Raw genomic sequence first — 12,689 nt, 5'->3', positions numbered from 1 at the left:
TGCACTTCTGGGGTACAGTGTGGGGTTTTCACATGCAATCTGAAATACTTCCATCAAACTGGTCAACATAGCCTTCATGTCATTTTCTCAGTTACTGTTTTAAACCAATGTGCATTTCTTGTACACCTGTGATCAGAACTATACTATGTATCTCTGCTATAGTGGGACATTATTTAATGCTTTTGATCTTTTCTTACTTTTGTAAAACTTTACAGAGTCCTAGAATTTAACTAGATGATTAGCTGAAACTAAATTTTCTAAATCAACACCAATCCATTAATAAATAAACACATTTTCAGGCAACAGATGATAACTAAAATAAAGGCTAGAAAGATACTATTAAAAATAGTTCTTATTCTGGTTGAGTTTTATAGCCATTTTTTCCATAAAGGTATTTAACAGCTGATATGAACTTGAGATGCAAACATTTCAGTTCATTCCTAGAAAATTATTTAATAAATGCCGATAGGCAAGGTTTTGTGGAATGGAAGAGACAAAGAAAAAAGAAAAAGCCACAGCCGAGCTCTCAAGACATTCGAAAGCTAGTGGGGCAGATAAAGCATGTAGGCAACTTGCAGGCACCCAAAGCAGCAGTGTGTATGTGTAATCATGCCATAAGACAGAAATAAAATGTTATCCACTCCCACAAAAGGGGAAAGGAAGGCAGCCTTCAGGACCAAAGACCTATGTCAGCACACTGTACAATAATAAACCACTAAAATTCATTAATGAATTAAATATAACAGGTTAAAAGACTTCTAGTATGATATAATGAATGCTAATAAAACCTGGTAAGACACAGAGATTCAGATTCTAATTCTGGTTCTTCTGAAAACGAGCTTCTAGCTCTGTGGCTTTAGAAGGACACTCCTTCCAAACCCAGGTTTCCTCTTCTGTAAGGAGATGGCCCCTGCTCCCCCTGCTTAACTGGCTGGAGCAAGTACAGAGTCAGTCCACAGAATAGTAACTTGCATTACTTGAAATCCCAGCTTTCTTCCCATGCAGGAATCTCCTAACAGGTAATCAGTTATTCAACTTCTTTCTGAGTACTTCCGGTAAGGAGAATTTCATTATTTCTCAAGATTGATTACTACATTCAGGATAACTCTAATTCTTAGAAAGTTCTCGCTTAGTAAAACCAAAATCAATCTCTCAGAAATTTCCATCCTCTGCCAGGAGGATCCAACCTTTCTTTTTTTTCTTTTCTGAAAAAAATACATAAACACTAAGGACAGCTGATGAGCAAAAAAAGAAAAAAAAGGTCTGTGCATACTTTCCAACATAGCCAACACCACGGATAAGCAAAACAGTCCTCAAATAATCTGCACGCGGTCTGTGGGACCCCAGGGTGAAACGTGTAACAAGGTAACATTCAACGACGTGGAAAGTAACTTACTCACTTTCAACCAGGAAGTTTTAGGAAAGGACCTCACAAAGAGTAGGTCCCCACTGCTCTAGGCCTTTTTTTTTTTTTTAAGAGGAAGTCTTTTGTTGGGGAGAGAGTCGCCTGGCAAGGGAGCACATGGCACGTCCCTAAGGGTTCTTGAAGCACATCCATTTTTTGAGCACAGCATATGGCTGGAGGGCGGCTGCAGCAAAATCATTAAACCTGAATATCACCCTGCTAAAAAAGGCAGGACTGAAATCAGCACGCAGGAGCCAGTCACCAAGCATTTCTGAGAAGATGGTAAAATGCGAGGTTAAGGAAGGAAGATTAGTTGGGTGGAGACACGGTGGAGGCTGCCTGGGTGGGAGGAGGCAGTTGAGCTTCAGACCCGCCCTGCCAGGAAAGACTAAGGAGGTCGGAATTGAGAAGTCAAAACTGTAAATGGCCAAAGGGCCCAAGACTAGCAGAGGGAAGAAATCTTGAAATGCTTCCAAGTGACTAAGAAAGGAGTGATTCTACTAATACAGGTTAAGAAATTAATTAATATCTAAACAAAATAAAGAATCCTGGTTTACTTATATCTAGTTTCGGCATCTCAAGCCACTGCAGCTGTGTACTGTCAAAAACTGATCATTCCTCTGCGTTCCTAACGGCTACTTTCTGCAAGCCAAAGCACATTTATGAGATCTGAGAGTCACGATTCATAATCCAAATTTATCTGGCAAAAACCACAGGCCATGCTTAGCTGAATTTGGGTAAGCAGTTTTGGATAAGCTGTTTCAACGCTGAAAGGGTCGGTGTCATTTATCCTCAGGGAATACATAAAGTCTTCCTGCTGCCTTCTGTTAAAAAGTTTCTACTTAGATTTCCAGCTACTCTACCACACACCAGAGCAATACGGCGCCCGCTGCCCAGCAGCATCTCGGTCCCCGGGAACTGCAGGCTCACAGCCGGCTCCCTGCCGGGCTCTCCGCCCTCCAGAAGGGGCCGGCAAGGCCAGGCCTCGCCTGGAAAAAGCGCAGCCCATCGGCTCCCTTCCTCCAGCCCGCGTCCGAGCGGAAGGCGGCGGGCCCCAGCCTGGTACCCGGCAGGGCCGGCTCCGCAGCCGCGCCCATCCCATCCCATCCCATCCCCCGCCGCCCTACCCGGCCGGCTCACCTCGGCCCGGGCCGGCTCGGGGCCCTGCACGGCCGCCGGCTGCGGCTGCAGCTGCTGAGCAGGCGCCGCTGGTTCTTTGTTCCGGTGACTAAGGTCTTCGTCGGGGCCGGCCCGGACCCCGGCCCACAGGAGCGGAACCAGCAAGAGCAGAAGCAGCCGGGGCGCCGATGCACGGCCGCTCCCCGGGGCCGCCATCCCTCCAGCCCACCCGGCCGCGCACGGGCGCCGCAGGGGGAAGTGCCGGCGACGGGAAGCTTAGACCCAAGCCGCCTCCGCGGCGCGTAACTCACGCCTCGCCGCCGCCACTCAGTGAGCAGTCGGCACCATGCGGCGGTGGGGAGGCGGGCGGGCGGCGCAGGGCAGGCGGGAGTCCGCAGCCACCGGCTCGATCCTGGTCCTCCCAGCCGCGGCCGCGCAGAACTCTGCCAACCGCCTCAGCGAGGCCCGGCCCCAGCTCCTGGGCCCCGCCCCTGCCCGCGAGGGCCTCCCATTGGCCCGGCGTCCGCCTCGGCGTCGTGACGTCAGCGGCCAGGTTGGGGTGCGGCAGTGCCCGGGTCGCCTTGGCCTCTACGCGGCGGCCTGGTATCCCCGGTGACGCGTGACCTTCCTCTCCTGACATCATCCCGCCTGCGCCCGGGACCCTCTGCCCCACTCTCTCTCTCTGCCCCGCGGTCCCAGGACTGCAGGGCTCCTTACGTCTGCTTCCTCCTCAACCTTCCGCCCTAACATCCAGACCAGCCTTCCCCTACTCTTCGCCTGTCTTAGATGTCAAATTAGTTCGTGCGCCTCTGGCTACGTGGCACTTGCCTTCGGGAACCGCCACACCCAGCCCTGCTCCTTGCTTTCTCACCGATTCTCTGAGCCATGAGCCACCCTCCTCGAGGCCGCCTGACAGAGGATCTTCTTAGGAGCTCAAATTGCTACTTAAAAAAAAAAAGCTTTGAAATGAAATTTGGAAATAACATGAAAATTTTCAAGTCTTGTTTTAACATACTGTTTGCCTATAATTTAGCCCCAGACCAAAACTTCTAATGTTGCCCTTGTCCAGGAATTGCCTTTATGCTTGGGAGCACTTGTTTGGTGCTGCTCCGCAGATTGACTCATTAAAATGTTCGGCTTTTCAAATTGAGTGCTTACGAGGCTGGGGTTTGTGGCGTTGACTGGTAATCCTAGCACTTTGGGAGGCTGAGGTGGGAGGACCCCTTGAGCCCAAGAGTTGGAGACCAGCCTGAGCAACATAGGGTGACTCCCGCACACACATCTGACAAAAAATAAAAAAATAAAAAATAGCTGGGCACGGTGGCAGCTGCTGGGGAGCTGAGGCATGAGGATTGCTTGACCCTGGGAGTTTAAGGTTACACTGAGCTATGATGATGCCGCTGCACTCTAACCCACAGAGGGAGACGCTGTCTCTGGAAAAAGAAAAAAATTGAGTGTTGAGGATTTTTGCAGGATGGAGGTTGAGGTGGGCAAGATTATAAAACAAGAAAGAATGTTTAATTAGGCTTGGGAATATTTTTACATCTTATAAAGAGAAAAGTTAACCTATTTAAGTGCCAAAAGTTGGCCTTGGACTAAGACTCAGCCCCTAAAAACAGACAGACAAACCAAATAGTGCGAATCACGTGCCCGGTACAATTCTAAGTACTTTACATATACTTGCATATATTAAATCTGTACTCAGAAAAGACCTAAGGAAGGTTATCATGAATTACTGAAACAAGAAAGTAATGCATCAAAACTGTCTGTGGCAAAGTGGGCACACCCTCCTTTGAGTTCACTGAGGCTGCAGAGCTATGTCACCAGAGCTGTGTCACAGTTTAGTAATGCTTTGGGCCATGCTGGTCTTCCTGTCCCTGACTCCCTTTCTCCATTCTTTCTTTGTAAACTCCTGCCTGTACTTCCAAAACCTGTTCAGGTCTTGCTCAGAAGCCTTCCCCACCACCTCCCCTGACAGAATTCACGTCTTCATACTGTAGCACAGGCATGCTTCTGCTATTGTATCAGTAACCAGATGCCTCCCACATGGTTTGGAGTGCAACTGTGCCTCCCAGTTCTTCCCTGGAGCGCAAATGTTTGTGTCCTCCAAGGCAATGATAACAGAAAACCCAGAGGTCCAGACTCTGTCAGCTACCTCCCGTGGATGCACACAGGATTCACTGTGCTTACCTGGGCCCTGAGAGGGAAGCTTGGGGGCCTAAGGGAGAAGTGGCTCAGCTAACGACAGAGGCAGAAGAGTGAATGCGGCAACAGTGGCCCATGTCACTGGTTTCTGGAAGGTGCTTGGTTTGTTATCTGGTGTGGGCTGCCCAGACTCCAGCACTATCTCACAGGAAGGGCTTCTGGCAAAGTCCCATCACTCTAGTACCACCAGTGAGGACATCTGGGCTACAGCAGGATGAGGGGGCAGCAGCTGCTGAGTGTGATGTGGGCAAGGCAGCACACAGAAAAAGCTGTTTAGCAGAAGACAGAAAGTAATGGGCACAAAGCACTGTCCCAGGGACACACAGGGACAGTGGTGTCAGCACAGTGTCAGAATCAGAGGCAGAGTGGGACCTTTATAGCCTGCCCCAGTGTCACCCTGACCCAAGGGCCCTCAGGCACTGCCAAGTTAGGCTCCAGATGTCCGACTCCCAAGTGACCAGCTATTTCTGTACCCTCACTTAGCATCCTCCCAGGGAGCTGTGCTCAGGAGTGCTAACTCAGGGCTGGTTTCACCCCCATAAGGATTTGTGCTTCTATTCCTCACTAGTGACTAGCTCCCTTAAAAAAGAAAAAGACTAAAAGCATAGGAGGTTTTCTGATACCTTTCTCTTTTTTTTCTTTTTTAGAGACAGAGTCTCACTTTTTCACCCTTGGTAGAGTGCCTTAGTGTCACAGCTCACAGCAACCTCCAGCTCTTGGGCTTAGGCAATTCTCTTGCCTCAGCCTCCTGAGTAGCTGGGACTACAGGCACCTGTCACTACAGGCACCTGTCACAACGCCCAGCTATTTTTTGTTGCAGTTTGGCTGGGGTTGGGTTCAAACCCACCACCCTCGGTATATGGGGCCGGCACCCTACTCACTGAGCCACAAGCACCGCCCCCTGATACCTTCCTTAAAGAACAATTGAGACTATTTACCTGACCCCCTACCCAATAAGGGTGTGGAAGGCTCAACATGTCCCAATTTGTGTGTGTGTGGGGGGGGTCTTACCTTACACAGCTATACTCTCACTATTATGTAATCACTGTCAGACATCCTTATGGTAAGAAACCCTGCTATGTGGGCATTGCATTGTATTTTAATATCTATATCCTTACTGGGCGGGGCTTACCCTTTACGTTCCCAGCACCTGACAGATTCTATAGCAAGTTGATAGTGAAGTTATCATTACAGCAGTAGCAGTAAACATTTATTAAGGGCTATTCTGCTCTGGGCAGAGCAATAAGTGTTTACATAAATTATCGCACCAGGTGGGTGCTGTTATCCTCATTTTTACAAATGAGAAAATTGAGACTTAAGAAGCTGTCCCCAAATTACACAACTAGTAAGTACAGAATTGTGCTTGATATCTATTTATTGGATTTGACTGTGCCCCACTTACTGAAAATCCAATTTGTGAAAATGTAAAGATAAAATCAGCCAGTTATTTAATGGTGAACCATTCCATTAATGGTCAGAGAATGCCCCTTCCCCATTCTGGGATTCTATGAGGACCATTTCCTGGCCTTTTGGTGTCTGATGATGTAGAGTTAAGTTTGGGCAGGGAAACTGGGCATATTGGGCTCAGCTCCACCACCTTCTTCCTCTTGGGAGAAGCAGCCTACAGCATTCCCACAGCCTTGCAGGGAATTTGCCTCCAGCCCCTGCAAATGGGTGGAAACAGCTCTTGATGTGAGACTTCCAGCCCATCCCACATGACTACCTGACCTAAAACTGTTCCTTCCGACCTGGCCTCTTGCCTGTCTCACTCTTTGTTTCCATCCTCAACTTTTCAGAAGTAGGGAGAGGTGAGCTATATATCTCCTGTGCTCTCGTAGAGAACCTCCCCAGCATCCAAAAATCCTCCAAGGGCAGACTACAGTGTTTTGCCTTGACTGGGCACAGTGGCTCATGCCTGTAACCCTTTGGGAAACTGAGGCAGGCAGATCCCTTGAGGTCAGAAGTTTGAGACCATCCTCAAGCAAAAGCAAGACCCTGCCTCTACTAAAAATTAAAAAAAATTAGCCAGGCAGTCAGGCATGGTGGCTCACACCTGTAATTCCAACACTCTGGGAGGCTGAGGCAGGTGGATTGCTTGAGTTCAGGAGTTCAAGACAAGCCTGAGCAAGTGAAACTCTATTTCTTAAAAACTATCCAGGCATTGTGGGGGGCGCCTGTAGTCCCAGATACTCAAAAGGCTGAGGCAAGAGGATCACTTGAGCCTAGGAGTTTGAGATTGCTGTGAGTTGTGATGATAGCAGGGCACTCTAGTCTGAGGCAACAAAGTGAGACTCTGTTTAAAAAAAAAAGAAGAAGAAAGAAAAAAGAGCTGAGCATGGTGGCAGGTGCCTGTAGTACCACCTACTCAGGACGCTGAGGCAAGAGGATCACGAGAACTCAGTAGTTGGAGATCAGCCTGAGCAAGAACAAGACCCCTGTCTCTACTAAAAATAGAAAAATTATTTACTCGGGAACCTGAGGCAGGAAGATCTCTTAAACCCAGGAGTTTGGCTCGGCGCCTATAGCTCAACCAGCTAAGGCGCCAGCCACGTACACCTAAGGTGGCGGGTTCGAATCCCCAGCCCAGACCCGCCAAACAACAATCACAGCTGCAACCAAAAAATAGCCGGGCGTTGTGGCGGGCACCTGTGGTCCCAGCTACTTGGGAGGCAGAGTCAGGAGACTCGCTTGAGCCCAGGAGTTGGAGGTTGCTGTGAGCTGTGAAGCCATGGCACTCTACCAAGGGAGATAGCTTGAGGCTCTGTCTAAAAAAAAAAAAAAAAAGTTAAACCCAGGAGTTTGAGGTTGCTGTGAGCTATGATGCTGCACTATAACCTGGGCAACAGAGCGAGATTCTGTCAAAAAGAAAAAAAGAAAGAAAGAAGGAAGGAAGCAGGGGGAGAGAGAGAGAGAAGGACGGAAGGAGAGAAGGGAAGAGAAGAGAAGAGAAGGGACCACAAAGAGAAGCCCAGGAGGCAGGGAGGAAGGAGAACCAGAAACTTCACACTATTCAAGGGAAGATCATTCAAAATTGAAGCAAAGGCACTTGGAAAATTGCAAAAATGTTAAGTGAGTAACAAATAGCAATTTGCAGCTTGCTTGATCTTCCCAACTCTTTAAAGCCCACCTACTATGTGAAATCAAGCACACTGCTATCCACACTGCTGCCAACCCCTGTGAGTGCTGGGTGTTTGGACCTTTGTATGGAAACTCTGCCGGTCCCCAGAAAAAGGAGCAGTATCTTCTCTGGCCTATTCTTGGACTTTTTTTCCCAGTTTCCATAGACAGTCTGAAAATTCAAAAAAGAATGTTAAATATATACTCCATATTCCATGCTTATTTATCGAAAGATTTTCTTTCATTTCCATTTGGGATTTTCTTTGTGGGTTTTTTTTTTTTTTTTTTTTTGAGACAGAGTCTTACTTTGTTACTCTAGATAGAGTGCCTTGGTGTCATAGCTCACAGCAACCTCAAACTCTTGGGCTTACGAGATCCTCTAGCCTCAGCCTCCTGAAAAACACGGACCATAGGTGCCTGCCACAATGCCAGGCTAGTTTTTAGAGACAGGGTCTTGCTCTGGTTCAGGCTGGTCTTGAACTCCTGAGCTTAAGCAGTCTACCCACCTTGGCCTCTCAGAATGCTAGGATTACAGGCATGAGTCACCATGCTCAGTATTCAGTGATATATTATTTATTTATAGACAGAGTCTCAGTTTGTCACCTTCCGTAGCGTGCTATGGCGTCATAGCTCACAGCAACCTCAAACTCTTGGGCTGAAATGATCCTCTTGCCTCAGCCTCCTGAGTAGCAAGGACTACAGGTGCCCACCACAACACTTGACTAGTTTTTAGAAACAGGGTCTCACTCTTGCTCAGGCTGATCTTGAACTCCTGAGCTCAAGCAATCCACCTACTTGAGCCTTCCAGAGTGCTAGGATTACAGGCGTGAACCACTGTGCCTGGTGCTGCATTTCCATTTGGATGTCTCACAGACATTTCAAACAAAGTAAGGATAAGACAGATCTTTTCATTTCCCTCCACAAACCTGTTCCTCCTTCAGATTTCCCATCTCAGTAAACGGAACCAACATCCTCCCCATTGGATTCTATTCATTTCCTCATACCTCACATCCAATCCACCAGCAAGTTTTCTTTTCTCTGCCAAGAAAATTGATCCTGAATCTGAGCACCTCTCCCTCGCTCCACTGACCGCCTTGTCCAAAGCAGGCATCATTTCTCACCTGGCCTGTAATTTGGTCTCCCTACTTCTGCTTCTGTCAATCTATAATCTAACCAGAAACAAGAGTGAGCTTTCAAAATAAGATAAATAATTTCATTCTTCTCAAAATTCTCTAATGATTGCTAAAGGCACGTGGAACAAAGTCCAAGTCCCTGTCTTGGAATGAAAGCTCTGTGTCAGCTAAGCCGCAGCTCCTGGTGTGACCGCGTCACTCGTCACTCGGCTTTCTGGGCCTCGGGCACCGAGCCTAGGCAAGCTTGTTTCTGCATCAGGAACTCTGTGCTTGCTGCTCTCTCTTTTTCTTTCTTTCCTTTCGTTTTTTAAATTTCAGATTAATGTGAGAGTACAAACAACTAGGGTCCAATGTTTACATGTGTTAGGTAGTGTCCCTGCTGTAGTGGTGTCCTGCACCCAAGAGCTGTGCCACATACATGGTGCCCCTTTTAAGGGGGAGTACACCCATCCTCCTTCCCCTCTCTTTCCCCTCCCCACAATTTGAACTGAATTCAGTTTTTCTTTTATGTGGATGTGTACTGGATGACTATTGGCTTTATGTTAGTGTTGATTACATTGGATACTTGCTTTTCCATTTTTTTCTCTTAACTTTTTCTGTTAAATCATAACTGTATATTAATGCATGTATGGGGTACAATGTGCTGATGTTATATACAATTTGGAATGCTTACATCAAACTGGTTAACATAGCCTTCACCTCACTTACTTAATTATTGTGTTAAGACATTTATACTCTACTCTTAATAGATTTGACATGTACCCTCGCGATATGCACCATAGGTGACATCCCACCAATTATCCCAACCTCCCACCTTCCCTCCCCTCACCCTCCTCTTCACTCTGTCATCCTGGGCTGTAGTTGTGTTTTATCTTTCATATGAAAGTGTGGGTGATTATATATTTTTTCAGCTTGTTGGTATACATAAAAACTACTGATTTGTGAGTATTGATTTTGTATCCTGAGACACTCCTGTATTCCTTGATCACTTTGAGACTTTGGTAGTTGAGTCCCTGGGGTTTTCCAAGTATAAAATCATATCATCTGTGAAGAGTAAGAATCTCCTCTGACCCCATTTGGATACCCTAGATCACCTTCTCTTGCCTGATTGCTATGGCTAAGACTTCCAGTACTATATTGAATAGCAGTGGAGACAATGGGCATCCTTGTCTAGTTCCAGATCTGAGTAGAAATGTTTTCAATTTTATTCCATTTAATATGATATTGGCTGTGGGCTTGCTGTAGATGGCCTCTATCAGTTTAAGAAATGACCCAACTAAGCCTGTTTTCTTAAGTATTCTGATCATGAAAGAATGCTGGATATCATCAAAAGCTTTTTCTGCATTAATTGAGAGAATCATATGGTCTTTGTTTCTTATTTTTTTATGTGATGTATTATATTATATTTATCGATTTATGTATGTGGTTGAACCAGCCTTGAGACCCTGGGATAAAACCAACTTGGTCATGTTGTATAATTTGTTTGCTAGAATCTTATTGAAGATTTTTGCATCTATGTTCATTAATGATATTGGTCTATATTTTTCTTTCATTGTTGGGTCTTTTCCTGGTTTGGAGACCAGGGTGATATTTGCTTCACAGAATGTGCTGGGAAGTATACCTTCTTTTTCTATATTTTGGAAACAGTTATGTAATATAGGTACTAGTTCACCTTTAATGGTTTTGTAGAATTCTGATGTGATGCCATCTGGTCCTGGACTTTTCTTTTTGGGGCATCAGAAGTATCTTTGTCATGGAATGCATCAATTTGGGAATTCTCTTGAAGAAAATGATGCAGGGAGTAAATTATAAGGTTATAAGTTACTTAAGTTATAAGGGTGGCATTCACAATTTTTCTATTCTTTCCTTTTATTTTTTGAGACAGTCTCACTGTGTTACTCTCAGTAGAGGGCCATGGCATGAGCAGTCCTTTTACCTCATCTTCCCTAAGTAGCAGGGACTACAGGCACCTGCCATGACAACCAGCTCAGTTTTTTCTTTTTAATAGAGATGGGTCTCTTGCTCAGGCTGGTCTCAAACTCCTGAGCTCAAGCAACCCACCTGCCTAGGCCTCCCAGAGTGCTACGATTATAGGCCCACAATTTTTCCATCTTTCTTCACTCTCCAAAAAAATACCTTGGGAAACAGTCTAAGAGGACAAAAGCAAGTTTGTATAAGAGCCTGTCACACTGTTTGTAGAAATAAAACTCACACGTCAGTGATGGCAAACTCAAAGCTTCAAGGAACTTAAACAAGGAAACAAAACTAGTGGTGTTTCTAGCCCTGTCTAAGGCAAATATCTTTTCCTGGTGTTTTAATGACTGCCATGGGGAACATGGCCCCAAGTTTATTAGATATTCTAAACCAGGTGTCCTCAAACTATGACCCACGGGCCACATGCAGTCTGCCTAGAACATTTATCTGGCCCACCAGGTGTTTTTGCTACTGCTGCCTGTCCTGCTTAGCAGCCGACTCATCCTGGGGCCCGTAGTCTGGCCCTCCAATGGTCTGAGGGACAGTGAACTGGCCCCTGTTGGGAAAAGCCAGAGAACTGAAGATTTATGTGAAAGTTTTTAAATTTGGCAATTGTCTCAAATTAGGATTACATTCCATTAAATGTAACATAAAATACAAAAGAATATCTAGCATAAATTAGATAGAAATGTTTTCCTTTGCTCATAGCAGTTCAAAACTAATCCAGGAGCTCCACAGAGGTCAGGGATCCAGGTTCCTTCTAGCTTTCTACTTGGACATTCCTTTATCTTCATGACCCAGACTGGCTGTGAGGGCTCCAAAACCCAAGTTATGGGCAGCAGGGTAGAAGACTGGCTGAAAAGACAAAGCCGGGACACTCAGCAAGTGTGTTTGAAGAGAGCTGCCACAAAGCGCATCTGCTCACCCTTATTGACTAGAGCTTAGCTGCAGAGCTGCAGCTAACTGCAGAGAAGCTGGAGAACGTCCTCATTTCAGGGGCTTTCACTGCTGGGAACAGGAGAAAGGCTACTGGGGTCAGCAATTAATAGTCTGTGTCGTAACTATATCAGTCAGGGCTCTCCAGGGAAGCACACCAACAGGTGACACACAGCCAGTCTGAAACCCCTAGGGCAGCTCAGCAGGCTGGAAATTCACTCAAGATTTTTTTTTTTTTTTTTTGAGACAGAGTCTCACAGCATAATCCTGAGTAGAATGCCATAGTGCCATAGTATCACCATAGCTCACAGCAACCTCAAACTCCTGTGTTTGAGTGCTCCTCTTGCCTCAGCCTCCTGAGTAGCTGGGACTATAGGTGCATATCACAATGCCCAGCTAGTTTCAGTAGAGACAGGGTCTCAATCTTGTTCAGGCTGGTCTCAAACTTCTGAGCTCAGGCAATCCACCCACCTTGGCCTCCCAGAGTGCTAGGATTATAGGCCAGCTACCACGCCCGGCTAATCAGGCAAGGTTTTTGTATAACAGAATTCTTTCTTCTACAGGAAGCCTCAGATTTTGTTCTCAAGGCTTTTAGCTGATTAGACAAGGCTCCCTACACAATTTAGCATAAAACTTCTTTACTTAAAGTCAACTGATTATAGATATTAACCACATTTACCAAATATATTTATAGCAACAGCTAGGGCAGTATTTTTCAACCTCTTTTTTAATTACTTGAACTGGTAATTAAACATCCATGGCACACTTAAATATGCTGATTTTTTTTTTTTTTTTTTTTT

At 46.1% G+C, this 12,689-nt stretch overlaps 1 protein-coding gene across 1 annotated transcript in view; it reads right to left on the bottom strand.

The window, feature by feature from the left end:
• The window catches only part of TMEM165 (transmembrane protein 165), a 30,389-nt gene extending 27,374 nt beyond the window's left edge, over positions 1–3,015 (bottom strand). Inside the window, exon 1 of the mRNA XM_003794611.2 lies at positions 2,546–3,015. Within this exon, the coding sequence (XP_003794659.1) occupies positions 2,546–2,740 (195 nt within the window). The 5' untranslated portion in view covers positions 2,741–3,015. The remainder of the gene's footprint in view (positions 1–2,545) is intronic.
• Between the last annotated feature and the right edge of the window lie 9,674 nt (positions 3,016–12,689).

The sequence above is a fragment of the Otolemur garnettii genome, unplaced genomic scaffold (genome assembly GCF_000181295.1).
Source record: "Otolemur garnettii isolate 467f Iridium unplaced genomic scaffold, OtoGar3 scaffold00083, whole genome shotgun sequence".
NCBI classification, from domain to species: domain Eukaryota; kingdom Metazoa; phylum Chordata; class Mammalia; order Primates; family Galagidae; genus Otolemur; species Otolemur garnettii.
This window is presented reverse-complemented; position numbering and strand designations above follow the sequence as displayed.